The sequence below is a fragment of the Oncorhynchus mykiss genome, chromosome 9 (assembly GCF_057628025.1).
Source record: "Oncorhynchus mykiss isolate SJ-2025 chromosome 9, ASM5762802v1, whole genome shotgun sequence".
In the NCBI taxonomy this organism is placed as follows: domain Eukaryota; kingdom Metazoa; phylum Chordata; class Actinopteri; order Salmoniformes; family Salmonidae; genus Oncorhynchus; species Oncorhynchus mykiss.
In genome coordinates this window covers 28,004,962-28,030,872 of record NC_143030.1, presented here as the reverse complement: position 1 = coordinate 28,030,872, position 25,911 = coordinate 28,004,962, and the positions used below count along the sequence as shown (strand labels likewise).

Here is a 25,911-nt window from a genome sequence, read left to right as displayed (position 1 = left end):
TACTGTAACTGTCCTCTCACATTACCCACAACACTGAGGGTAAACCCCTTCCTGGATTTTGCCTGTCTAGCACTTTCAATCGTTTAATGTGTTGATATCCTTTCTCTCTAAACCAGTCCAACCACTACCATGCAAGAGAAGCAGATACTGTGTTATTGTTACACATTATATCATTGCTATCATATAATAGTATGTGTTTTATTGTATAAAGATACTATTACATTACATACACACTAAGTGTGAATGCTAACATTATGTATGCGTTTACACAGGCATCCCAATTCGGATCATTTTTCCACCTTTTCACATCAGATCTTTTTCAGAGCTATTCTGATTTGTCAAAAAAAATCGAATTAGTTAAAAAAAGATCAGAATTGTGCTATCTGTGTAAACACAGCATATGTGGGCTACATTGTAGCAATATCTAGAATGAAAGGGAGACGTGATGGTACCAGGAATAGTTGAAAGGCAAACCAAAAATGATAACAGAACATTTGTTTTTATTTCAGTCATACATTTCAAACAAGTAGGCTATGCTAGTTGGGATATGCAAAAACCATAGCAGGACAGACATTAAAACATAATTGATACAACATCAAATGCCCATGCCTTTTGTCATCAAGATATAGAATTTGTGGACATACATTGTCTTTTGTCGATGTGAACACGTAGTTTCCTAGCTTGTAGATATCTTTCAAATCTGAATGGTGGAACATGTCTAAGAACTATCCTCAACCGTACAGCCCCGAAACCCTCACCCCTGGCCTCTCACTCTCTCACAGAAACTACAAGATGGCCATTCTAGAAAGGACGAAACCATCTATATTCTCTCAGTACTGTTGAGCAAGTTGATAAGCTTTTCCCTCTCTCTGGGGGTTAAGTGTCCAGGTTAGGGATAAGGGTGAGATTGACAATTACAGTCAGTATTCGCTATCAATCAGTTGTTAAAAAGTGCCATATAGCAGGTCCTTTCTAGCATAGCCATAGCGATCAGCAAGCATAGCCTTTTAGCAATTTGTCATATATAGAATTTATTTTCTAGAATAGCCATATATTGACCACTCCCACCCCCCTTGATCCCTCACACTTGACCCTTCACCCCTGCCCTGGCTCTTTGACCCCTGGCTGGGCAGCAGAACCCCAGGTGGGTATGGGGGCAGCGGGTGGCTGAATCATCTTCTCCAGCAGGTTCATCATGCGCTCCTGGAGCTGTAGGCTCTGCACCTGGAGGAAGTTTTGCTGGTTCATGACACGGCGCACCTCGCGGCACGTCTCCTCCACCGCCCGGCTCACCTTCCGCTGCTCCTGCAGCATTGCCTCCATCACCTTCAGCTTCCACCGCTTCAGGGAGAGGTGCTGGTGTACTTTTTTCCTCTTGCCCGGTGCCGGGTGGGAACTGGACAGAAACTTTGTTAGTCAAAGTAATGGTAATGACACAGTATATAGAGAGTTTTATGCAAGTACTCAAGAGATTTAATGGTTATGTTTTTCATTCCATATGTAGGAACCTTTTTCAATCAAACGGTTTCTGGGATAAGCCAGGAACTAAAGAAGAGGTTGAAATTAAAGTAAACTCACTATATGCTAAGTACTCTCATGCGAACTAACTATCATCACAATTCACTGTTCATCTTTATCACATCGAGAGCCTTGTGGAGACTCTTGATCACACCCTACCAATGACAATGGAGGACCCCTCTTGGCAAGGGTGGGCAGTTTAGCTCAATAGCTTGATACCTCTCTCTCTCTCTCTCTCTCTCTCTCTCTCTCTCTCTCTCTCTCTCTCTCTCTCTCTCTCTCTCTCTCTCTCTCTCTCTCTCTCTCTCTCTCTCTCTCTCTCTCTCTCTCTCTCTCTCTCTCTCTCTCTCTCTCTCTCTCTCTCTCTCTCTCTCTCTCTCTCTCTCTCTCTCTCTCTCTCTCTCTCTCTCTCTCTCTCTCTCTCTCTCTCTCTCTCTCTCTCTCTCTCTCTCTCTCTCTCTCTCTCTCTCTCTCTCTCTCTCTCTCTCTCTCTCTCTCTCTCTCTCTCTCTCTCTCTCTCTCTCTCTCTCTCCCTCTTCTCTCTCTCTCTCTCTCTCTCTCTTCTCTGTCTGTCTGTCTGTCTGTTCCCTCATTTGAAGACCAATATGTAAACATGGCCTTACTCAGTACAGGGAAGCCCGGAATGCAGACTGCCAGAGCTCTCCGATCCACCCAGGTCCTCCCTAAATTCCATCTCATCAGAGGAGCCTGTGTACTCCGAAGGACGCCCATGGGGAGGCCCTCCGCATGGGAGATCGAGGCCTCCGTGGAGGTGGAGGGGTCCGAAGACTGGAGCTCAAATGGGTTCATAGTCCCATTATCGACAGTCTTGGTGAGGATCTTCTCTATGGCTTGGTAGTACGGCCAGTCCGGGGTACCTCCACTCCCATTGGTCGTGCACTTCATTTTCCTGTCAAAGAAGGACAGAAGTTAAGGATGGTATATATTGGTTTGGGTCCAGTAGTGGGCATCAGACGTCTGGGTTTATAGGTATCATAGCTGTCTGTATTGAGTTCTAGGTATGCAAGTTGCTCTGACACCCATGGGGTTAAATTCCCAAGAAATAGCCCACGTTTGTCTACTCTCTCTGTGGATATTTAAGTAAGTTCATACAATATAATATTTTAATGGATTTATGTTGCCACCTCTTTCCATCCAAACAAATAAATTGTGTATTTCTTACACTTGCCTGTACTGGAAAGACATATTGGTGATTTTCATCTTGATCTCCTCCCGGTGGCGCTGTTCTCCCGTGAGCTCGAAGAACCTCTGGGCCATTTTCTCATAGATCTTGGTATTCCTCTTGCATTTCTTCAGCTCGGCGACGTTCTGTTCCCAGACGTACAGGAGCCCCTTCATCTCCGCATCAGTCCAGTTTCGGGCCCTTCTGTGCTTCTCGCTGTGGCCCAAGAAGAGGTAACTGAAACTGTCCTCGGTGGCCATTTTGAAAGCCCACTCGAAAGTACTCTATTCTTGTTTTGGTTTGGTAAACAAAATAGGCCCCCAAAACGGCTTAGTTTGAAAGCCCTTTTCTGCTCTAAGGTGCAGTCTAGCAGTTGTCAGTGGAATGTGGTTGCAAACAGCCACACACCGCTCTGCTTTGCCTGTGCTTTTCCCCCCGAGTTTAGCTGAAAGAGGACTCAAAATGGGGCCTAGGGCAGGAGAGGGATCCGGTTAAAAGCTTTTAAATGGAGGAAATCGTCACTGTGATGTCAAGTTGCCCTGGCAACTAGGAGGACCCTCTTTCTTCCTCCCCCAGCTCTCTTAACCATTCCCTGTCTCTCATGTCCTCTCTGGCTCTCTGGCTCCAATGCCACAACAAAAAGCTTTTAGCTGAAACGCAACGAGTTAGGCCAGAGATTACAGGGAAAACAGATTTGAAATGTGAGCCTCGAGGGAGGGAGTAGAATGAGAGAGCGGGTTTCATTTGTTTCCTTGGCAACAAGGCTGCCAAGACGTTGCTGCATTTAAAAGCTTTTAATAACATACAGTTGGGAGTGCAGGGACTGCAGGGACTGTGTGGATACTATTCTCAATGCAAGATGAAATGATATGCAAATTGTATGAAAGTGCAGGGGAAAGACGTTCGGGGGGGGGAGGGGGGGGGGGGGGGGGTATATTAAACCAAGACAATGGGAGTCCTGTCAGTAGGTCAGTTTACGTGTGGACACTTGAACCCCTCCCCCACTCCTTACCACGATATGGCCCTTGGCGTGCAAGTGTGGGCTTAGCATGTTATCTCTCTCTCTCTTGCTCTCCACTAGCAACAGGTACAGGTTCACACAAGACAGAGTGCAATGATGGATACGAGCCATTATAGTCCATGTTAGATTTCAATACTAGAGGACATAAAGCACTCAGGAGACAACGTGAACATAACACTGTCTGTGTAAACTCCCCCAGCCAATCCCCAGATTTCCAAGAAGGGGCCACGTTGAAGTCGGAAGAAATTATAATGCTAGTGCCACTAATAGCCGCACCCATCTGTGATTTACCATCACTTTGTCTTTATTAGTGACCCTTTGCTGTCACAGTCTTAACACAGTTTTGTCCTTATTAAATCTTGAGGTCCATCTGCTCCATAGAAACTGACAGACGTTCCACCATGCCATAACACTGGCTTTTTCTTTGCAACTCTGCCTAGAAGGCCAGCATCCCGGAGTTGCCTCTTCACTGCTGACGTTAAGACTGGTGTTTTGCGGGTACTATTTAATGAAGCTGCCAGTTGAGGACTTCTGTTTCTGTTTCGCAAACTAGACACTAATGTACTTGTCCTCTTGCTCAGTTGTGCACCGGTGCCTCCCACTCTTTCTATTCTGGTGAGAGACAGTTTGCTCTGTTCTGTGAAAGGAGTAGTACACAGCGTTGTATGAGATCTTCAGTTTCTTGGCAATTTCTCACATGGAATAGCCTTCATTGATGAGTTTCAGAAGAAAGTTATGTTTCTGGCCATTTTGAGTCTGTAATCGAACCCACAAATGTTGATGCTCCAGATACTCAACTAGTCTAAAGAAGGTTTTATTGCTTCTTTAATCAGTACAACAGTTTTCAGCTGTGCTAACATACTTAAAAAAGGGTTTTCTAATGATCAATTAGCCTTTTACAATGATAAACATGGATTAGCTAACACAACGTGCCAACGTTGCTGATAATGGGCCTCTGTACGCCTTGTAGATATTCCATAAAAAATCTGCCGTTTCCAGCTACAATAGTCATTTACAACATTAACAATGTGTACACTCTATTTCTGATCAATTTTATATTATTTTAATGGGCAAAAAAAATGAAGGACATTTTTAAGTGACCCCAAACTTTTGAATGTTAGTGTACCTCCTCCATTGAAGTGGACCGAGGTCTATAGGTTTATGTTAAGCCACAAATTGTTTTGGTTAAAGTTTCTAGTAAGTTGAGTGCATACTTTTTTTGTAAGTGATCCCTGCGGGAATTGAACCCATGACCACAAAACACCACATATTGTTTTTAAATATCTGTCCTGAAGTGGCAGAAGATAGTGAAAGAGCAAACCTTGCAGTTCTATATAATTACATAAAATACATAACACATATGTTAGTCTATTTATACATCTTGACCGTCTGCATGTCGGCAACTGTTTTCAAGCAGCTCGAGCCTGTCAGATAGATCAAAACCTATTGAGAAATGTGACTTAGTCGGCCAGAACTGGCACTTTGAGGCGCAAAAGCCCTCTCATAACCACACACAGTGATATAGAAACTGGCTGGTAGTCTAGAGACTGCCCGATGCCAGTTAGTGTGTTGGCTACTGTGCTACACATTAGCCTAGTAACTAGAAGAAGAGCAGCAATTCAAGTCATTGTTTAATCTTATAGGCCCTTCTTAAATAGTTATCTTACTACCTTTTCTCATTTGTTAAAGTGGACATAATCCAGACTACTAATCCAGAGCTCAGACTAATCTAGAGATAAACTGTCCTTCGTAGTTTCGCATGGTTAGACTGACCCTGTCATGTCAATAGAGTGAATGATCTGGGGACAAACCTTAGAATTACTGTATCTCCGAAAGGCACTTGCCAGTCAGGCAAATCAGGTGTACATTTATGGTCACTTGCCCATATATATTTACATGCAGAAATGCCATAAATTGGCCGTATTTCACTTAAACGATGGGGAGGAACCAGAAAGTTTAGGGTTAGGCTACTGGAATTCTTGCAGTTTGGTTGTTTGAGTAAGGAAAACTGCCCACCTTGCCCAACTGTTCAGTTTACTTGCCCCGGGCCAATAGGGTAACCCTTAATGTCAATCCCTGCATAATAGGTATATACATAAATACATACACCCACACGAAAAGACACCAACACCGTAATCATCATACTGCTATTTTAATTGTCCCACTGTTACTTTAAATGCAAGTCTTTTGTAGTTTTATACGTTACTACTTTCTCTGCCATCATAGTTCTCAACGTCATTCGTTCTCTCCATTACAACTTTTACAAAGGTTTTATTAAAAGTGTTTTTTTTTTTTTTTTTTACAAAGTGGTCATGAGCCTTCAACCGTTGTTTTATTCCCATTGACGGACATGTAGTCAAACTGTGCCTGGGAAATAAAATGACATGTGCCAAACTGAGCAGTGCAAGAACTGAATAGACATAAAACATGACTACATCAAGTCCTGCATAAGACATCCAAACCAGCTGCTGGTATCATTGGGGAGAGGGGGGGATACAGGGTCACATAACATGTGCCAAATGCAGTACTCTTACCCAGAAAGTACAATACAGCAGTCATGTGATGGATATGTAGACATTATGTAGTCACACAGCTTTAAAATGTGGCTAAACAATACAAAGTAAAAAATAAATAATGTGGTTTTGATATGCCACTTACAAAAAAAACAATTTGATAAAAATTATAAAAAATAGAGCACAATAAATAAAATTCATTAAGTATAGAGTTGCGTTATAACCGTACCTTTACAAAATGTTTAATGTAAAGTTGTATACATAAACACACACATACATACAGAAAAAATATAAACTATAAATGTTGGCCTAACATTTGCATGTTAACACATACTCAAACATATTGTCAATAGTACCGCTTTATAAGCAGGTCCGTCATGGACCTAACACAAACCGACTGGACCGTTTGACCACAGGTTAGATTGACGACAGAGCAAATCTTTGTCCCTCCTTACAGCAAAAACAGCAGAAGGTTCGCTTTTCTCAGAGACAAATGAAGCTGGTGTCTAAAAGAAAGAAAATTCAACCCAAAGTAGTTTTAACAGTTAGATATAACTTCTTAAGGTCATGCCTAACTTTCCATGTTTCCTTTTGACTAAAGGACTAAAGAAAGATGATGCTCTGTGCAGTGCAAATCTGACCTCACGTGGCAGGTCCAATCATAGCTTTATATCTGATTTAATTCCTTCTGGGGTGCATCTCAATAGTCTAGTGCCTTTCCCACCCCCCCATCCCTGTTCAATCATCTGCAATGACGTGAAAGAATTTGAGAGGAAGCTATGTAAGACTATTGAGATGCACACATGGTTTGAAAAGGACTCTCATTTTGTGCTTTTAGGCTCACCTACCCCGCCGAGAGGGTTCCCAAAACACTAACACTGAAAGGGCCTGGCAACGGACGAGTCTTAAATCGTCCGAGGTAAAAACTCAGATATTAACACACAGACACCCACAGAGGCTTGTAATATTTAGGAGCCCTCTCGAGGAAGAGTTGAGCCTGACTCATTTCCTTACAATGTCACATATAGAAAACAATGCTGTAGCAATCAAACAGACAACATACAGCGGTTAACCAGGTGAAAAGAAAATGGAATGTAAAAATGAAATGAAACTCAAACCGAGCCAATATATAACAACTATTTAAAATGTACAACAACGCATTTTCAAAAATGATACAGCAATTAATAAAACACAGAAGAAAACCTATAGAGGCCAAGGGAATGTATTTTTCGACAAGTACCACTAGAGGGCATTACACATTCATGCTCACACATCCAGTCATAACATTAAATATTTTGAACGTTCTCGTTAACGTTTTCTGTAAATGAGAGACTTGTTACTCTGCTGCCGGTGGTCTAATACTTTTTTGCCCTCTACCATTCGTTAGCCCATCTATCATAACCCCACTAAAACCCATTTTTAGCGTTCATCCTACCACTTACAGCAGCTCTGGTGACTTGGTTCACCATTGAATTCAATTGGACCAATACAGATTCCGTACATTCTTGTCAAACTCTCACAGTGTAAACAACAGCTTCTGTCCAACACTGAATTGTATGTGCACTGTTGCCTCAAACGTCTCACTGAATGACATTTTGTGACGCCACCATTAATGTAGCAGAAATAAACTAAAACATTCCATCATACACCCGACCTATGCAGCTAAGCCACAGCCCACCTGTTCAGAGGGTGTATGATGTTGTACCGCAGTCAGTGTCGCTAGAAACTACAGTCAGACAGTCGATTTGTCTGTTTCTCTATTTGTTTAATGGTTGGTTCTTTTTCTTGGCTCATCTTTTCACCCGTTCAGTCATTTCTTCTCGTATGCAGTCTTTCAGGCATTCGGTTTCTGTTGCTGTCACATTTGCGCTGTCTGTGTTAATTTCTGTATTTCTCTTTTTTATTTTTTTACATATTCATTTGTCTATTTCTTCTCATCTCTGTTCCGTTGTGTCGCTCTGAGTCTGTATGTTCATTGTTTAAGCTCTGTCTCAAGTCTCCAGAGTCAGAACAAGTCTCTGTGTTGCTGTTTCCCCATTGGCCCATCTTTAGCTCAGTCTCTGGGTAGGCACTCCTCCTCTGTGATCCCCTGGGCCTTAAGCTCCTCCAGAACGTTGTCCAGGTGGCCTGGGTCGGGGTAGCCATGGCCTGTTAGGTTGGAGCCAAACTCAGTCTTGTGGTGCACTTCGTTCCAGATGACCGTGTCCGACTCGCCCGTGGTGCTGGACGTGCCCACTGAGAAGATGAGCCGGCGGTCCCACGCCACCAGCAGCAGCTTCAGTACCTAGGAAAAAGAAAAGAGTGAAAGTTAGCTACACAACCCAGTCATTTCATCTACAGCAAACCAGTACAAACTAGTAAACAGGAAGTTAGCTGGTGTTGACCTTGCGTCCCTTCTCGCTATCAGGGAGGTAGCAGTGTCGGGGGAATCCCCGGGCGGTGAATGGCTTGCCCGGGTTCGGGTGCTCAGGCCCCTGGGAAAAGGTGAAAGGGATTAGAATATAAATAATCATGCACAGTCAATGGGTGAATTCACGAGAACGCCCATCATCTTGTATTTACAGTACATCAGGTGCGTGTAGTATGTGGATGGGCAGTAAGGCTGTTACCTGGATGCCGGGGGGGATGTTGTAGATGATGCGGATGGTCTTGCAGTCAGGGTGGCCTGGCAGCGAGTGGGGGATGACGTGGTACTCCATCTTGCCGGGTGGCTGGTTCCCCGTCTTCACGCCGTAGATGGTCTTGCAGGTAGGGCACTGTAGGCTGCCGTCCTTGTTGCCGTTGTTGTACATGGCCACCAAGCACTGCAGGTGGTACTGGTGCCCACATTGAGCCAGGCGACCAACCGACTCTGCCCGCTGGATTCCCCCAACTCCGGGGCCCTTGTATCCCGAGGGCCCAGCCAGGGCCTCCATGCAGATAGTGCAGTCCTCCTCTGGGGGATTCCGGACCTTCTGAAGGTACCTCTTCACTACTTCCTCAGGGGTCTTGCCTAAGAGAAAGGGATGAAAGAGACATTGTTAGTGAATTAATCACTGTGACCCACATTTCCTATGTTGGGGGGTGTGTGTGTGTGTGTGTGTGTGTGTGTGTGTGTTTGTGAGCGCTACACCCACCTTTGCGAGCCTGCTTCTTGGTGGTCTTGCGGCAGCAGTGGCCGAGGCCGGGGACGGGCTTTATGTCACTCTTGCTAACGGGTGGGGGGTGGAGCACCAGCTTGGGAGGGCGGGTCAGACAGACAGGAAGTCCTGCGGCGCTCATCAGGATCCCTGTAATACCTAGAGACAACCAGCAGTGGGAGCAATGAGACTCCTCCACCACTGTCTATTGAGCTTAACCCAGGTAGACACTGGTCCATCATAAGCTACACTCATTCTCTATTTATGGGTCACATTAACAAATTAAGCCGGATTCTCTGTAACACTGTCTATCATTATTAGGTAAAGTGACGTTGACCGCTAAATGACCAAAATAGGCCTAGTAAATGTAGACTGAAAATGGCTTTAGACACTGGTACAAAGTTCCCCAATAGCTTGACTAGGAAACATAGCTTCCCAGGCAGCTTCAAGCTTCCTGTTTTGATATTAAGACTTAATGGTTGTTCTTACCTGCCAATGCAGGGTGGACAGGGCTAGATCCATTGAGGTTCTTCACAGGAACCGTTGGGACACTGAAACATAAAACACACTTCAGAACACACACACCTAGCAGACACAAAGCATTTCCCTGTTGTATTCGGCGCATGTGACAAATAACATTTGATTTGATTTTGAAACAATCACATCAGATGTGTGTCATAGGTAAACTTCAGGTGACCAATGACCACAGTGTCTGGTGTTTTCTGTGTCAAGGGTCATACCATGTCAGCAGGTCAAAGAGCTTTTGCTGAGCCACGTTGTTGACACGTTGACACGTCACTACGCCATCCAGGACTCCCCTAGTTGTCTGCGCCATCACTGAAAACAACAACCCTCACCTGAGCCAACACTGAAAACAACAACCCTCACCTGAGCCAACACCGAAAACAACAACCCTCACCTGAGCCAACACTGAAAACAACAACCCTCACCTGAGCCAACACCGAAAACAACAACCCTCACCTGAGCCAACACCGAAAACAACAACCCTCACCTGAGCCAACACCGAAAACAACAACCCTCACCTGAGCCAACACTGAAAACAACAACCCTCACCTGAGCCAACACCGAAAACAACAACCCTCACCTGAGCCAACACTGAAAACAACAACCCTCACCTGAGCCAACACCGAAAACAACAACCCTCACCTGAGCCAACACTGAAAACAACAACCCCCACCTGAGCCAACACTGAAAATAACAACCCTCACCTGAGCCAACACTGAAAACAACAACCCTCACCTGAGCCAACACTGAAAACAACAACCCTCACCTGAGCCAACACTGAAAACAATAACCCTCACCTGAGCCAACACTGAAAACAACAACCCTCACCTGAGCCAACACTGACAACAACAACCCTCACCTGAGCCAACACTGCTTTGAGAAAACCATGAGTGAATAGATTGTTAAACTTCAGAATGTTTGTTGGCCAGTCGGTCAATTTCATCTTAATTCCGATCAACTCAGGAATGGAATACCACTCCTATGGAAAAAGTCCATGCCCAATATAACTGACAGGAGTTGAAACAGAATCCAACAGCCAGGATTGAAATAACCCATCATTCCCTTCAGCCTTCTCAATACTAGTTATTCACATCCAACATAGTCCCACTGTCAGACAACTGAAAGAAAGAGTGCTGTATCATTATTAGCATGTGTCATGAGCCTCCACATTCTTCACAATATGATCCATACAGAAACCGTACTGACTAGGTGTTCAATTTGATTATTGTCATCTTGACTTTGATTGTGGGGTTTATTTCCCAGCTGAAATCTGCAAACCCCTCAGGTACCAATTAAAATCGTATCCCAAAGACGATTTTCACTATCGCTTCTCCAAACTTTTAATCTCTCTCAATCCTCTCTTCTGTCTCCTTTCCAAATCTCAATAATAAATCCTCCCCGGGTATGTATATCCTCAGATTCGCTGCACCTCCCTGCTCCAGTCTCCCTCTCCTCTCTCAGTAGGTGTAGGAATGTCTCATATTCCTCTGGCTTTTACAGTGTAGGGATTTTCCCTCTGTTGACGTCACCACACTGAGATTACCTGCCAATTAGCATGTCACAATGCACGGCTGCCAAGCGGCAGACAGACACCAGCGCATACTGGAGTAACGGCATTAGCTGAGGTCACCCCCTCTAGCCGTACACGCTGTGAGGGAATGCTGTGCGTTGTCACTGAAGGATAGTCCTTGACATAAAAGCAGAGGCGTGGATTGGTATTGAGTGATTAACTGAAAGTACTTTAGGTAGAGAATATTACATGTGACGTTTACCCCCCCCCCCCCCACACACACATAAAACCTAAACGTGGGAATGTTATAAAGGCTACATTTAGTCCAATGATTCAGCCACATTGTTTGAAATAGGTACTGAAAAATACTGTTCGCCCATCACCGACTTGTGATGTTTCTACTGTTGAAGACAACACAGCACTGAACAACTGTGGCTCATTCGTTGTATGATCTCCAAGGTCTATTCCTCAACAGAGGTATTCCTCATCTGCACATTTCAAACCAGGTTACACCCTCACCAGTCCCTCTTTGAACATTTTGGTAACACTTTATTCGGAAAGCCCCTCACCCCGACAGATGATCTAGCGTAGATGTTCAGCAAGCACAATTGGTTTCGTTTATCGAGTGCGTCCACTGCAACATATTACAACATATTTGAACGCCTGAGTGGCTGAGGATAGTGAACCACGTGTCAACAGTAGTAGTTCAATTCGAATTCATCCAATGACAATAGTTGTTTGATCATCTGAGCACCTGTCTGGCCACTATCCAAATAAAGAGGGACCGGCGTGGTCTTTCAACCGGACACTTTCCAGACCCTCAGTTCAACTGTAGGGAATATCCCAAGTTCCGCCCTACGACGTGGCTGGTGGCATCCCCAACTTGGCTTACAGTTCGAGAAACACAGCGCAGTTCATTGGGTCACCGGCCTTTTGTGTGGTAAACGAGTGACTGTCGGGGTGCTCTTGCCCAGTGTTCTCTCACAGATACGAAGATGTGGGTGAATGAAAAGCACCTTGTGAACTGGAGCAGGCGGCATAAACACATTGGAGAACACGCTCGTGCCAGGGAGCGGACGTGCAAGGTGTGAGATACGGAAGGAGGGAGGGTGGAGGAGAGGGGAAAGAGGGAGGAAAATAGTGAAGGAGAGAGGGAGAGCAAAAATGTGGAGAGGACTTGGGAGTTAAAACTATGTGGTTTAGTTTGATCCCTAGCTAATCTAAAACTTTAGTGCACTTTCTGGCTGATCCATTCAAGAGAACTGCTATGGTGTATAGGACACAAATAGTATTTTATCCACCTCCGAGTGTCTTTTATCCCCCTCCGTGTGTCAGTGAACCTGGCATGGTAACTGTTACAGTGTGTGTGGGTCAGTGTACCAGTCTAAAGTTGTTTGTCTGCTGTGCATTACTAGAAATGATTGGGTTTTGTTACTCTGGGTACGTTTGTCTGCAAAATGTTATAATATGAATAAATTAAATTAAATGTGTATAAAATATAAAATAACTCTAAACAACAACATGAATACTCAAATAATGTGGAAAAGAATGCCCCCGTGTTTTAGAGGAGGGTTTGGCCCGGCAGGGATGTCCTTGTCCCATTGACCACTAGCGACTCCTGTGGGGGGCCGGGAAGAGTGTCGGACACGGTCACCAGGTGTACGGTGTTGTTTCCTCTGACACATTGGTGTGGCTGGCTTCCGGGTTAAGTGGGCATTGTGTCAAGAAGCAGTGCGGCTTGGTTGGGTTGTGTTTCGGGGGACGCACGGCTCTCGACCTTCGCCTCTCCCGAGTCCGTGCGGGAGTTGCAGCGATGAGACAAGACAGTAACTGCCAATCGGATACCACGAAATTGGGGCGAAAAGGGGTACATCTTATTAAAACTTGATTTAAACTTGATTTAACTTCTGAGAAACAATTGAAGATAATTTCGTCAAGTGAATTCTTCTGGAAGCCACAAAAAAGACCTAAAAGCTGCCCTGTCATAAAACTGTATCAATTGACAAAAATGATAATTGAAAAGTAATTAATAATTTATAAGCAAGTTATCAACAATTCCTGACGAACTTTCAAAACGCTGCTTTACCCACGTGTGTCCTGACTCTGGTCCAACCCATCAGTTTCTGGGACCAATCAGACGGTCTAGAATGTATTTCCATTCTAGAAATCACCGGGGAGGTACTCTGATTCATTGCGGAGAGGAAACTAACGTCCGTGGGCGTGGCTCTTGGCCGGAGCAAGGCGTTTGGGTAGCCAGGCAACAAGTTCTCAGCTTTTCACAGTGAGTTGGTCACGCGGCGAACAATGCCCTCTAGTGTTAAGAGGAGATCATTGCTTGACTCCCTCACTACTCTCACAATAACACATTATTCACACAGAGCCAGTAACTGTGTCAATATTGATACTCGCCCTGCAAGCATATGCTCAGGTGGCAACTCATCTATATGCATGTGTGGATTACCGAAGTAACTGCTACCTCGCTTAAAAAACTCTATCTACCTCTGTTGTCCTTTGCCAGGACCCCATTCCACACAGTCTCTTGCTCCCAATCCCCCTATGCACAGATTTGAAAACCTTAGACAGGAGATATGGTGCTATTATCACATTGCTTAAACCTCTCTCTCCTATCTTTTTCCGATCTACACAAGTGCTCGCTTGTGAGCCCCCTGCCTCTGTCCGTGCCCCAGCATTGTTTTGGAAATGGGAACCAGGCCTCGGCTGTGCCCACAATGGTTGCCACGGAGACCGCACACATACACACCAGCGGGGGCAGAGGGGCCTGTAGGAATGAGAATAGGCCTGGGAACTGGGTGTGTAGGGATGATGTCAGTACTACAACAGTAGCACTAAGCATGTCATGAGAGTACTGGGGAGGTTGTGTGTGGGTGTGTGTATGGGGAGAGGTCAATCTATGCATGTTATCAGAAAACTATGCTTACCCCAAGCCCCCCCCCCCATCCACCCTCCTGGCTCTCAAATTCTAACTGGGTGAATCAAATCTGAGTGACACAACGCGGCGTATTTGATATGAATGCGTTAAGGAATTTCACATAGAAATGAACCAGCTAACAGAATGTGTCATAGGGATTAAAGGTTTATTAATGCTAATGTGGTGTTAATGTCAGATATGGGCAGTGATTGTGGAGGCATGTCTACGCCAGTGGAAACGCCTTGGATCAAAATGTTGAAATTCCTCTTCTATCCTCGTGTTTCATCCCTTGTGTTGTGTTTATCTGCGAGAGACAAGCGTAGTCCACCGTGTTTTCGGATCGGGGTTAACAATTGTATCGGCTACATAACATCACTAAGTCTCTCAACACTGAAATTAAATCATATCAGATAGACAAGTGTAGAGAACTATGTCATAAAGGAGGTACATGGGAGGAGTATTTTTGTGAACTGTAGTGACATAACAGCTGGAGCAGTGACTCACCCGGAGGCGATGAGGGCTCTGGACTGGGCCATGGCGATGCGCTGCAGGGCGGGTCGGCTGAGCCCAGCAAGGCTGGCACGAGGTGGCAGGGGGGCTGCACAGGCCGCCGCTGCTGAAGACACGGGCCCCAGGACACGGGCGGAGGGTGAGGGGGTGCAGGAGGAGGCTGCCGTGGAGATGAGAAGAGGGGCCGGCGCGGGCATTGACGGAGGGCCGGAGGACGCCATGGAGAAGGAAGAGGAGAGAGGAAGAATGACACTGGACGCGATAGAGGAGGGCGGAGGCGGTGGAGGAGGCGGAAGGGGGGGTAGAGGCGGGGGAGGGGGTCGGGTAGAGGTGAGGGAGAGTGCGGCGGTGGCCGAACCCAGGAGGGAGAGCGAGTGGGCGAAGCCGCCACCGACCCCTACACCACCGCTAGCCCCGCCCGCGGACGTCCTGTGGGGGGACAAGGACCTGGCCATGGAGGAGGGGGGGCGAGGGAGAGTCAGCGAGTAAGACCCCCCCATGGCCGAGTAACCCCCACCTAGTTTGGGGCTGGGCGGCTTGTTCTGAGGTGGCCTCCTGCCCAGGGTGTGAGCCGTCGCCATGGCGCCTGCCTTGACGCTCAGGACCAGCATGCATTGCTGACAGGCGCAGGGCTGGCCCAGCGATGTGATGGCAGAGGCCGGCAGGGCGCCGCTTGGGTAGGCGCTACCGTTCCCGTTCCCCATGCCCACTGCGGAAACCCCCACCCCCGGCAGTCCTGCAGGGCTGGGTCCCCAGGCGTGGTGTGTCTTGGGAAGGGGCCCCGACACCAGAGGGTAGGCCAAGTCGGAGCGGCGTTGGATGCGGCGGCAGCGCTGCGTCTGCCCGTTGATCTGGGTCATGCTCTGAAAGTCGATGAGGTAACAGAAGCCCAGTGGCGCCAGGTCCAGCCAGGGCTGCTGACGGTCGCGTGCTGCCTGGATGGCGATGCCCACCTCTGTGTCGTAGGCTGTCCACGAGCCTGTGTCGTTCTCCCACTCCCACAGCCAGCCCTGGCCCGGCGCCGACGTGGGGTCGTAGAAGCTGCGACGCACCGGTCGGAGGGTACCTGGGGTAACGGTAGAGAGACGAGGGTCACGCCACAGAACTACAGAGAGGGGAACACAAGAAGGACCTGTTCCAGAAGACCTTTCAACTAACCACATTCAGTCATAACACAACACCGATGACATTTGTTCACAACACCGATGACATTTGTAGCACAGTGCAGTAATAGACATACATTGACACAAATGACTATTGATATGACCTGTTCAAGTGAAAGAAAAGCATGAATAAAAAGTTATGTGTTTTTTTTTTTTCATTAGGCTTGGTTGACTTTTTTGTTGGTCTATCTAGAACCAAAAAGGGTTCTTTTTTTACCTGGAACCAAAAAGGGTTCTGTTGTGGAGCCAGCCGCAGAACCCTTTTGGAACCCTTTTTTCTAAGAGTGCAGATGAGCTAAATGTTCTGTAGGCCTTGCTGTAATAATTGTTGTAGACAAGCAAATTACACCACCACCAAATTTGATCAATCGGTGTGTGCTCCCTAAGAATTTGGGCAAACAGGCTAACAGGTTGCCCCTGGTAACAGCACACCATGTTCTGGATTGTGATTGGTTGCTGGCCTTGGTTGGGCTCAGAGTTGCTCAGAGCTGGTCATGTTTGCTTTCCCAGTCCAGAGACTTAACGTTCAGTCCATATCAACTGTCGTCCTATTACCTGGGATTCAAAGAACTTCTAATCCTGGGTTTAACTCATTTATACTCCCAAAGAGTCTTATTAAAGTGAGCATGACTGGCAGACAATGAATGACGGTTGCTTTTTTTTAACGATGAACACGTTTTGAGAGAATAAATCCGGAGTGCTTGAGATGCCAAGCTGCAATAGAAAACTACATTTTCAAATAACAAGACATAAACCAATATAAATGTATCTATAAACCGTTTGCCGTTCAAAACAATAGGGTTTGAATGTAAATTATACATGAACATACTTATTGAATTATGTAATAGACATATAACAATGCCTGGAATGCAACAGAGTACATTTTTCATCGTATCTGAACTCAACCCAACTACCAACTTTTCTCTCAATGACCTCAGACTTCTGCAATTTATCTCACCTCCCTCCTCCTTTCCCTCCCTCTGGTTTTGGGACTGGGGCACCCTACCCCCTCTCTCCCCACAGCTATCCCCGCCTGGGAAGCAGGAAAACCACACAAAAGTGTTTGTCAGCCCCAGGTCGCTAGGTGCACGGTGTTTCCTCCGACACATTGGTGCGGTTGGATTCCGGGTTGGATGCGCGCTGTGTTAAGAAGCAGTGCGGCTTGGTTGGGTTGTGTTTCGGAGGACACATGGCTCTCGACCTTCGTCTCTCCCGAGCCCGTACGGGAGTTGTAGCGATGAGACAAGACAGTAACTACTAACAATTGGATACCACGAAATTGGGGAGAAAAAGGGGTGTTTGTCAGCCAAAGTGTTGAGAAGGGCGGCAGAGTCTGACAATTCTTCCCTTTGTGTTGTCGCCCACTTTCCTCACTTCATCGTGTGAAGACGTCTCTCTGTCTGGAGGGCTGGATACAATCAGCAATAGCATTAACAGCCTTAATAAGAGGCACATAAGGGAGAGTTTTGGGGTGAAGTTCAGATAGCCAGTCATAGGTGAGAGTAAATACAGTAGTTTTACTTTGGATATTTGCTGCACACCAGAAAGCATGCGAGACTTGCAGTTGCACTGTGAATGTGAACCCAATCCAGGATTGGAGGCATTTGTACACATGGTTTGGGAATGTGTCATGAAAGAGTGTGAGGAAAGTAGTGTGTAGGATACACACTTTTGATTTCAAGAACAATGTGCTTGAGATCAAAAGGGGAACAAGCTAAAAATGTATGCCAATTTTCCCTCCACATTCTCATCTTTATTCATGATCATGTTTTGAATAATAACTCATAATGAGAACAGCTCATCCATAACTGTGCCCTACATATACTGTAGATGTCCACTCACACACAACAACCACCCAGCTAGCACATTTGGTTCCTTGGGAGTTGGGAGCACATATATTTTTGGTTTCACATTGGTTGTGGGAACAAAGCCAGACGTTTCCTGACCGGAAAATGTAGAACCCTCTGTGGAAAGGGTTTCACGTGGAACCAAAAAAGGTTATCCTATGGGGACAGCCGAAGAACTCTTTTGGAACACTTTTTTCTAAGATTGTGCCATGACATCATGCACTACATTGGAGCATGCTGTTATCTAAAAATAAATATATGGAAATATGTGTAAAGCAACTAAATTGTGCCTGGAAAACTGCACTTAAGTGTGCTCAAACAGTTGTCACTTATCAGGGGCCTTATGTATCAAGCGTCTCAGAGTATGAGTGCTGATCTAGGATCAGGTCCCCTTTGTCCATGCAATCTTTTTTTATTGTGATCTAAAAGAACTGATCTTAAATCAGCACTCTTATACTGATACACTTGATACATACTGCCTCTGTAGTCTACCGTACGTACAGTAAGACTGGAAGGTCTTCTGCGCTCACTACCTCAAGGGCTGTGAGCGTACAGTGTGTCACTGCCCAGCTAGCACATAACGTTCTGAGAACCATATGTTTCTTAGTGTTTGGTGAGAGCGTGGTTGTCCTATGGTTATTTTGCATACAACTTTCCCGGAATGGTGGAGGATAGTTGCTTGGCTTTGGAACATTCTAAGCTCATTTAAGGAACTTGACAAAAAAAATATTTTTCTTGGTACTTTTAGGTTCTAGATAGACAGACTCTGAGAAAAAAAAGGTGCCATCTATCTATCTAGGCTACTCTTCTGCCCCTACCCATGCTATGCAGATCCAAAATCGAAAAATGACAACAATGATGATGCTGAAAGACTCTTGTGAAATAATGTTTAGTGAAATGCAAAACACATGATCATGAGAAAAACATAACATAACCTCTGTGTTTGGCATAATGGAGGCAGTTAACAAACATGGCCTTGAAAAATAAATGTGAACTATACACACAACTATACATGCCCACATAGGCTAGTCTGCATAAGATGCGGTTGCCTATCAAACAAGAACATAAAGGCTGTTATTAAACCATATTATTTTGTTTCTACGGGCTAACTGGATAGTGTAGGCTATTGCACTGATATGTTGTGGGCCTATGCTACATTATCGGTTTCACTGCGGTAATAACACTGTAATAGCATAGCGCCTATATTCACATTCCCTCAATACACAGTTGTGTCAATGGTCGTCAGTCACATTAGTCTTACCTGTATCTTGTCGGAACTGGTGCATGGAATGCAAGTCGATGATGTAGGGCGAGAGGCGAGAGTCCACCTGGCCTAAGACAACACTACCACCCCGTGGGTCGTTGCGGATGACTGCCTCGATGTGGTGAGAGACGGCCGGGCTGTAAGGCCGCCAGCGCCCGTGCTCGTTCAGCCATTCCCATACCACCACGGCCGACGCTAGTAACATCCTACGCCTGCGAAATAGAATAGCACAAAAGCATTTTTAGGTGGTTTTCTTTTGAATATGTCCCATTTTAGGTACATATCCGTGCGCAGCTGCATCCATCTTGAGCCATTTGCAAGCTAGGATAGGCTATCGAGATATATTTAGCCTATAATAACAGCGTAACTATAGCTCTGTCAACCTGTAAGTGGCGCCTACCTTCCATGTTGATATTCTGTACAGGTGCAACAATATTTCGTTTCTTTGTTCAAGCGAATCAATAAATCATTAAAATCGTTGTTCATAGGCAGGGGGTGGGGACAAGCAGGTTCCTTGCATTTTAGCCTGTATTCAGAAAAATGGCGTGTAAATCATTTCTGTGGCATAATCAGTTTTGATGTGTGAAGATGCTGTGGTGGTGTGCTGAAGTGATGGGATGGATAGGCTACATCATTCATCGACAAAAAGTGATTTGCTGTAACAAGTGGTTTCATTTTGCGGCAATGTAGCCTATTTGATTTTCTCATCGTATTATTGTAATACAATGTAACAGATACGCAGTGGTCACTGTAAAGACCAAAGATCCATGAACTATCGAGAGTTCCACGGCTTTATTCCACTGTATATCCTTCACATTTTATGAATATTTGTTTATTTGTAGGTAGGATATAGCCTTAAGTAAATCAATATAGACATATTTACCAATGCCGGATACTTTTTGTTCGCCTTCCGTAGGCTAACGTTACCTCCAATCAAAGCCAATCCAGTGTAGGCTAGGGTATTCTTGGTTTAGCTACTATCCATCTCGTTATGTTAGAAAGTATTGCCTATAGTAGTGCAAATCCAAGGCTGTTGTTGCGAGAAAATGTGTTTAGGCTATTTGTTTGGATCTCCACGAAAGCCTGCATAGCCATGTCGTGCAATTGGTCCATGATGTGTATTGGCTTTATGAGTGGGTTGCATTTAAACGCGAGGAACAACTCGAAATAATTCCGTGGGCCATCCCTGGTCAAAAATATATTTTTTTACAAAATGTTGCCATGAGTGCGTGGACAAGCATTTCACCCAGTGATTTCAACCAGTCCTATCTATCAGCAAGAGGTAATGTAGCCAATCAAATTCCAGAAACAAGGCCCAATACTCCGCCCATGACTGAGCGGACAAGGAGGCACCTTTTGCAAGCAGCGGTAGATCTAATTTAAACGTCATAAATAAATTACATTATTAAATGTTTTTATGTGGTAGAATGAGTTTAGCTCCGAATTATCACTTGGTGTTGTAATCAATAATTCATTGTGTAGACAATAGGCGTAAGGTTACATTTTCAGTTAAAAAAAAGAAAACAGTGGAGATGCCGGGGATTGAACCCGGGGCCTCATACATGCGAAGCATGCGCTCTACCACTGAGCTACATCCCCATTTCCTGTATAAACGATATTCAAAATGGAATATAAAAATTGCAACAGGTAAATCTTAGGTGGATTAGGTTGTTTGAAATTGTATTTATGATTTAAAAATGTGAAAGTAATATACACGAATTATTGTATGTGATTAAAAAAAACTCAAGTAATAATTCGAATTAGGCCCTTTATTTCAATACAAACAGCTATTCCTAAAATATACAAAACACACTTTTCATTTTTCGAAATTTTATTTAACCTTTAACCTAGGCAAATCTGTTAAGAACAAATGTTTTATTTACAATGAGGGCCTAAACCGGATGACGTTAGGCTAATTGTGCGCCACCATATGGCACTTCTAATCACAGCTGGTTGCGTTACAGCCTAGAATCGAACCAGAGTGTCTGTAATAAGGCCTCTAGCACTGATATGCAGTGCTTTAGAACACTGCACCACAAATATTCCAATAGTAATAAGACTAATGCAGAAAACAGTACCACTCAAAGCCTGCGCTTCATCATATGAAACCTTTAAAAAAGCTTTTAATATCTCAAAAATATTGTTTCATGTATTCAATCTGCAATTGTTGCTCTTGTCAGTCCCTTTATTCACTTTGATTTATTATTTCACACATATTATTTATGTTGCTCTTTGCTCTGATTGTTGTAATCTGGTTGTAACACTGGTTTGTCAGGTTTACAATTTACAATTATGATGATAATGACGACAAACCTACTGTCAAGCGGTATTGCTGTACAAAGATGAAATATGGAACTATTGTCCCTCGCTGATCCTTCCCTCACAATGCAGTCACATCATCCTTGTCTCTGCCCCCCTCACTCCTATCTTCAGACCAGATGGCACTACCAGAGAACTGATGCAGGTCTATCAGCAAACCTCCTCCTCCACTTTTTTCTCCTCCCACTGCTCCCTCATCACTCTCTCCATCCTCTTTGCTTTCCCACTTTTCCTCCATATTCTCCTCTCTCTCCTCCTCACGCTCTCTTATCTCTTCCTTCTCGCCCGTGAGCTTTGCTCTCTCCCTCAGGTCACAGCCCTCCATGCTGGAGTAGTCATCTGACGAGTCATCCCCTCTGTCTTCCCTCTCATCGCCCTCCTCCTCCCCCCCACTTTCCCTTCCCTCGCTCCCTCTCTCCACATCCCTCTCTTCATTTTTGTGTTCCTCCTCTCTTATGGCCTCCTCATCCGCGCCAAGGGGCCACAGCCGGCGCCCAAGCCGCACTTCCAGGACTCTGACCCCAGCCATGATCCGGTCCCTGGCCCCATTCTGCCCATAGACCAGTTGGCGGACTGTGTACTGGCCATTAGTCTTGCGGTTCAGCCACATGTACAGGAAGACCAGGAGGCAAACAAGGAAGACCAGGAGGAAGAAGGCGATCAATACTTTTCTGGTGGATGTCGTTTCGTCATATACGTTGTTCATGCCTAGAAGTGAAGAGTAAAAATTGGAATGACTGTTTAGACTGACATTTGAAAGGGACATTTGGTTGGGATCTGAACGCCAAGTGAATCTGGATCTAAGGGGTTTTAGACTGTCTGTATGATTCAGATCCTGAAGTGTTTGTTTGGCCTGATCTGCACTGTAAACAATTATATTTCAATTGTCAAACCGAATTTAAATGGAATTGACCCCACCTTGATGGTCACAAAATACAAGTCTCTTAATCTAAAGCTGTTCAAGTACAGTCATGCTTGGCCTTTTATTAGAACAAAACAAATCCTCTCAGAATATCAAAACCATAAACCCACCCTTATTAGGGTGAACGGGTTCAGATTGATTTGATTTCGCAACGTACCTCTTCAAATAGTTATCCGAAAAGTTGAAGGAATCCAAGGCCAAACTCTGCCGTGAAGGAGATCTAGTTTACTGGAAATTGAGGGTGCTCTTTTCTTTCAACTGCAGCTGATCCATACATAGATGTATTACTGGATCTGTAAATAAAGTATATGGACCATTAGTTACCTACTGCCCAAAAACATGTCAATATCCATGCAGCAAAATCTTTAATACAGATAATTACACCTTAAAGAAATATATGTGGCAGAATCGTAGATTTTCCCACACTTTTTTCGAAAGGATAAAGTGAGGCTTGTTTTGAGTGCAGCCTGAAACCTGCCTATGAATAATGATACAATAAATGTGTCACGACACCACCGAGGTGTATAGGCAGGTGCCACGGTGACTGATTATGAATGGTTCTGACAGGTGTCATTTCATGGTAGTTGACATGCCGTGTCATTGTTGTATTGTTCTGTACAGTGTACTGTCACTATATATGCAGCATCCCACCCATTCAGACACAGGAAGTGCCTGTGAAGTCATGATTCTGCCTGAGTGACTCACTAACAGGAAGCCAGCATACTCTCTCTCTCTCTCTCTCTCTCTCTCTCTCTCTCTCTCTCTCTGTCTTGCTCACTTTTTTACAGAGAATCTACATTTCCGCCCTACATATTTCCATCTACCATAGCATCCTACCCTTTATTGCAGGTGACAGTTTTAACATGCATCACTGTATCCTGTATCAAAAGGTTGGCTGGTCCTCATTAAAGTCCCGTAGATCATTTAATTACTCCCTTTTAATTTACAAAGCTCTACTACCCAAGCTTCTAACCTACCTCACTTCACTGTTAAAATGTAAAAATATGAGACACGAAACCCGTTCACAGGGATGGTTACCTCTCGAGGTTCCACTAGTACATACCGATCTAGGTAAATCCGCCTTCAGTTTTAGTGCCTCGCATTTTTGGAATAGCCTGCAAAACTCCCAACATCTAGACTCTGGTGCCTCTATGGCAGTTTAAGACTTTAATGTTGAATGAATTTAATGTGAATTGCAACTGTTTGGATTCAATGTAAATAATTGTATTTGTGATGTTTTGAAGTTGTAGTGTTGATTCTGCAATTTGTAGTTTATTTTATTTTTATTGATCATTTTGAATTTGTTGTATTGTAAATGAGACCCTGGTCTCAATAAATAAAAGTTGTATTTTTTGTTGTTGTTTCAACTATTATATACATAGATATGGATGTCGACAAGTTATTTAAAAACGTACGTTTTGCAATAAGTGTACCTGTTCTCCCTCCCTGGCCTGTGTGGATAGCTGACACATTGAACACTAATTGAATATAATAAAAAAGACTAATAAATGTTTCTAGTTCATACATGAATGCAATGGGATTCATGTATGTGGACTTGTTGTTTCATATGATGTACAAAATGTGACATTCTGCTCATCAGATGAAAGTTATTAACAAAGCACAGCTAATCTCAACTAGATTACCAATTAGACTATGCAAAATATATATATATTTTTTTAATTGAACCTTTATTTAACTGGGCAAGTCAGTTAAGAACGAATTCTTATTTATAATGATGGCCTACCGGGGAACAGTGGGTTAACTGCCTTGTTCAGGGGCAGAACAACAGATTATTACCTTGTCAGCTCGGGGATTCGATCCACCGAACCGTTCGGCTACCTGCCGCCCCAAAATATGATAGTCAATCTTTTCTCTCTCTTTCTACATTCTACAATGCCTTTACATTTCTGCATATGACCTTACATGTTTTCACATGTAGTAGGCAGCCATGATACAGTATTGGTGCGAAGCATAGATTAATAAAGATCCCATGGTGCAATATGCTGTTAACATACTCCATCTGTTTATATGTCTATTACATATGCAAAATCATTTTGTACAGATAATGTAAATGTTTAAATCAAAAGCCCACTTGATATGGAAGTATTAACTCCACTCTTTAGACCCGAATACAGATTCTTACATTTCTGAAAGTAAATAAAACAGGGACACAGACAAAGAGTTGGTGTGACAGAGAAAATCAAGACAACGTGGAAGGAGAGAAAGGGAAGTGAGGAGGAGATGTGGAAAGAGATTGGGAGGAGAGTGCGAAGCTGACGGATGTAAATGGAGAGAGTGGAAAGATGATACAAAAAATGTCAGATAGAAAACGAGAAATTTGAATTATGGTCAGTAGATTTTTAAAAAATCTATAAAACTCACCAATATCTTGCTCTAAATGAACATGCTTTAGGATGGTTTTGAAAAAGATTAACAGACACCCAGAGAGGAAGCAAGAACTCACAGGCGTGTCAGTGGTGGAACTTTTTTTGACTAGATAAGGGGATGCATAAATTTAAAGAAGGGCATGTAAGAATTAGAGCAGGAGGGGGATATAATGTGGGTGGAGAGAGAGACAGAGAGAGGGAGAGAGAGAGAGAGAGAGAGAGAGAGAGAGAGAGAGAGAGAGAGAGAGAGAGAGAGAGTAAAGCGCGGAGATTAGCAAATCCACACCCAAATATAGAAAGAGGAAGGTGCAGTGTGCTTTCATGTATGACAGAAGGTGTGACAGTTGGTGTACAGGGTACGGTTGTGGTTTGGTTCCTTTCAAGTAAATCTGATCTATTATGTCTCCAATATGCTATGGAATTTATTTGTACAGCCATAGGAAGTTAACAGCTGCAAAGGAACCCACCTACAGTATGAACATACTGCACCTGCAAAGTTCAAAGATGCATAAAGTGGATTAACATAACTGGACCTACTGATTCTGCTACACCAACTCTCATCAATGCAGCCTAAGCAAGTGAGATGTATTTGAGTTGCACCAGGTCCCATTTTGTTCTATCCAGACTTGCACAAATAATATTTAGACATATTTTTTTATTTGTTTTAAACAGTCAATGCATGGTTAGAGTTGAGTTTGTTCGCTGAAGTGCAGAACCACTCAGCTGACACTGCAAAGCCCAGAAGCAGGAAGTGAATGATGGAGCACGGGCAGGTTCAAAAGAAATGCACAGAGCTGATGTGCTTTCAGCCTTTAACCACATCCTGTTATGTGCTCCACTGGCTAGTACAAACACAACACCAGAAACTACTGGGGAACCATACAGATTCCGTATGTTTAAAGCCTACTAACAAATGCACTGTATGATCTCTTAATGGAGTTTTATTTAATTTCAGCAATAACGTTGTGGGAGGACTACACTTGATGGTCCATTTGTAATGCAGAATTTCATTGAGTTCTTTCCAAAGAAGCCCCCTTCTCTGAGGAACCAATCAGAACAGCCTTAGTAACATGCTTGCTTTACCCTGTATGATAACACAAGATAACCACTGTGTTACACAGTGTATCATAAACATTCATGATCTGTGTTTAATATGAAACTAAATAATTGTACTACTGGTT

At 44.2% G+C, this 25,911-nt stretch overlaps 2 protein-coding genes, 1 non-coding gene and 1 pseudogene across 5 annotated transcripts; all 4 read right to left on the bottom strand.

The window, feature by feature from the left end:
* Window positions 1–960: 960 nt before the first annotated feature.
* On the bottom strand, window positions 961–3,395 carry LOC110531800 (myb/SANT-like DNA-binding domain-containing protein 1; annotated as a pseudogene). The gene is made up of 3 exons (XR_016483180.1): window positions 2,702–3,395; window positions 2,142–2,428; window positions 961–1,396 (listed from the first exon to the last, which is right to left on the bottom strand). The product of XR_016483180.1 is annotated as a myb/SANT-like DNA-binding domain-containing protein 1 (transcript).
* A 2,463-nt stretch (window positions 3,396–5,858) lies between these two features.
* On the bottom strand, window positions 5,859–20,383 carry dtx4a (deltex 4, E3 ubiquitin ligase a). Of its 2 annotated transcripts, none has more exons than XM_021615215.3 (8): window positions 19,986–20,383; window positions 19,100–19,314; window positions 14,823–15,933; window positions 9,844–9,905; window positions 9,352–9,513; window positions 8,845–9,227; window positions 8,620–8,709; window positions 5,859–8,519 (listed from the first exon to the last, which is right to left on the bottom strand). In XM_021615215.3, the coding sequence occupies exons 2-8, from the start codon at window positions 19,305–19,307 to the stop codon at window positions 8,289–8,291; spliced, it is 2,247 nt and encodes a 748-aa protein (XP_021470890.1). In that variant the 5' UTR covers window positions 19,308–19,314; window positions 19,986–20,383; the 3' UTR covers window positions 5,859–8,288. The 2 variants fall into 2 exon arrangements, with proteins under 2 accessions (XP_021470890.1, XP_090040032.1); XM_090183906.1 differs by having other exon boundaries at window positions 14,823–15,894.
* A 246-nt stretch (window positions 20,384–20,629) lies between these two features.
* Window positions 20,630–20,701, bottom strand: trnaa-cgc (transfer RNA alanine (anticodon CGC)). Its single transcript has one exon. It is a non-coding gene; the product is annotated as a tRNA-Ala (tRNA).
* Window positions 20,702–20,845: 144 nt separating this feature from the next.
* Window positions 20,846–25,045, bottom strand: LOC110531802 (uncharacterized). The gene is made up of 3 exons (XM_021615235.3): window positions 24,726–25,045; window positions 22,501–22,636; window positions 20,846–22,129 (listed from the first exon to the last, which is right to left on the bottom strand). The coding sequence occupies exon 3, from the start codon at window positions 22,125–22,127 to the stop codon at window positions 21,483–21,485; it is 645 nt and encodes a 214-aa protein (XP_021470910.1). The 5' UTR covers window positions 22,128–22,129; window positions 22,501–22,636; window positions 24,726–25,045; the 3' UTR covers window positions 20,846–21,482.
* Window positions 25,046–25,911: the final 866 nt, after the last annotated feature.

Bases quoted from the DNA above. Each gene is read 5' to 3' on its own strand.
- dtx4a (XM_021615215.3), bottom strand. From the start codon at position 19,307: ATGTTACTAGCGTCGGCCGTGGTGGTATGGGAATGGCTGAACGAGCAC. The intron at 9,514-9,843 runs GTAAGAACAACC...GGTTGTCTCTAG, and splicing joins TGTCCACCCTGCATTGGCAG to GTATTACAGGGATCCTGATG. The intron at 8,520-8,619 runs GTCAACACCAGC...TCTTTTTCCTAG, and splicing joins ATAGCGAGAAGGGACGCAAG to GTACTGAAGCTGCTGCTGGT.
- LOC110531802 (XM_021615235.3), bottom strand. From the start codon at position 22,127: ATGAACAACGTATATGACGAAACGACATCCACCAGAAAAGTATTGATC.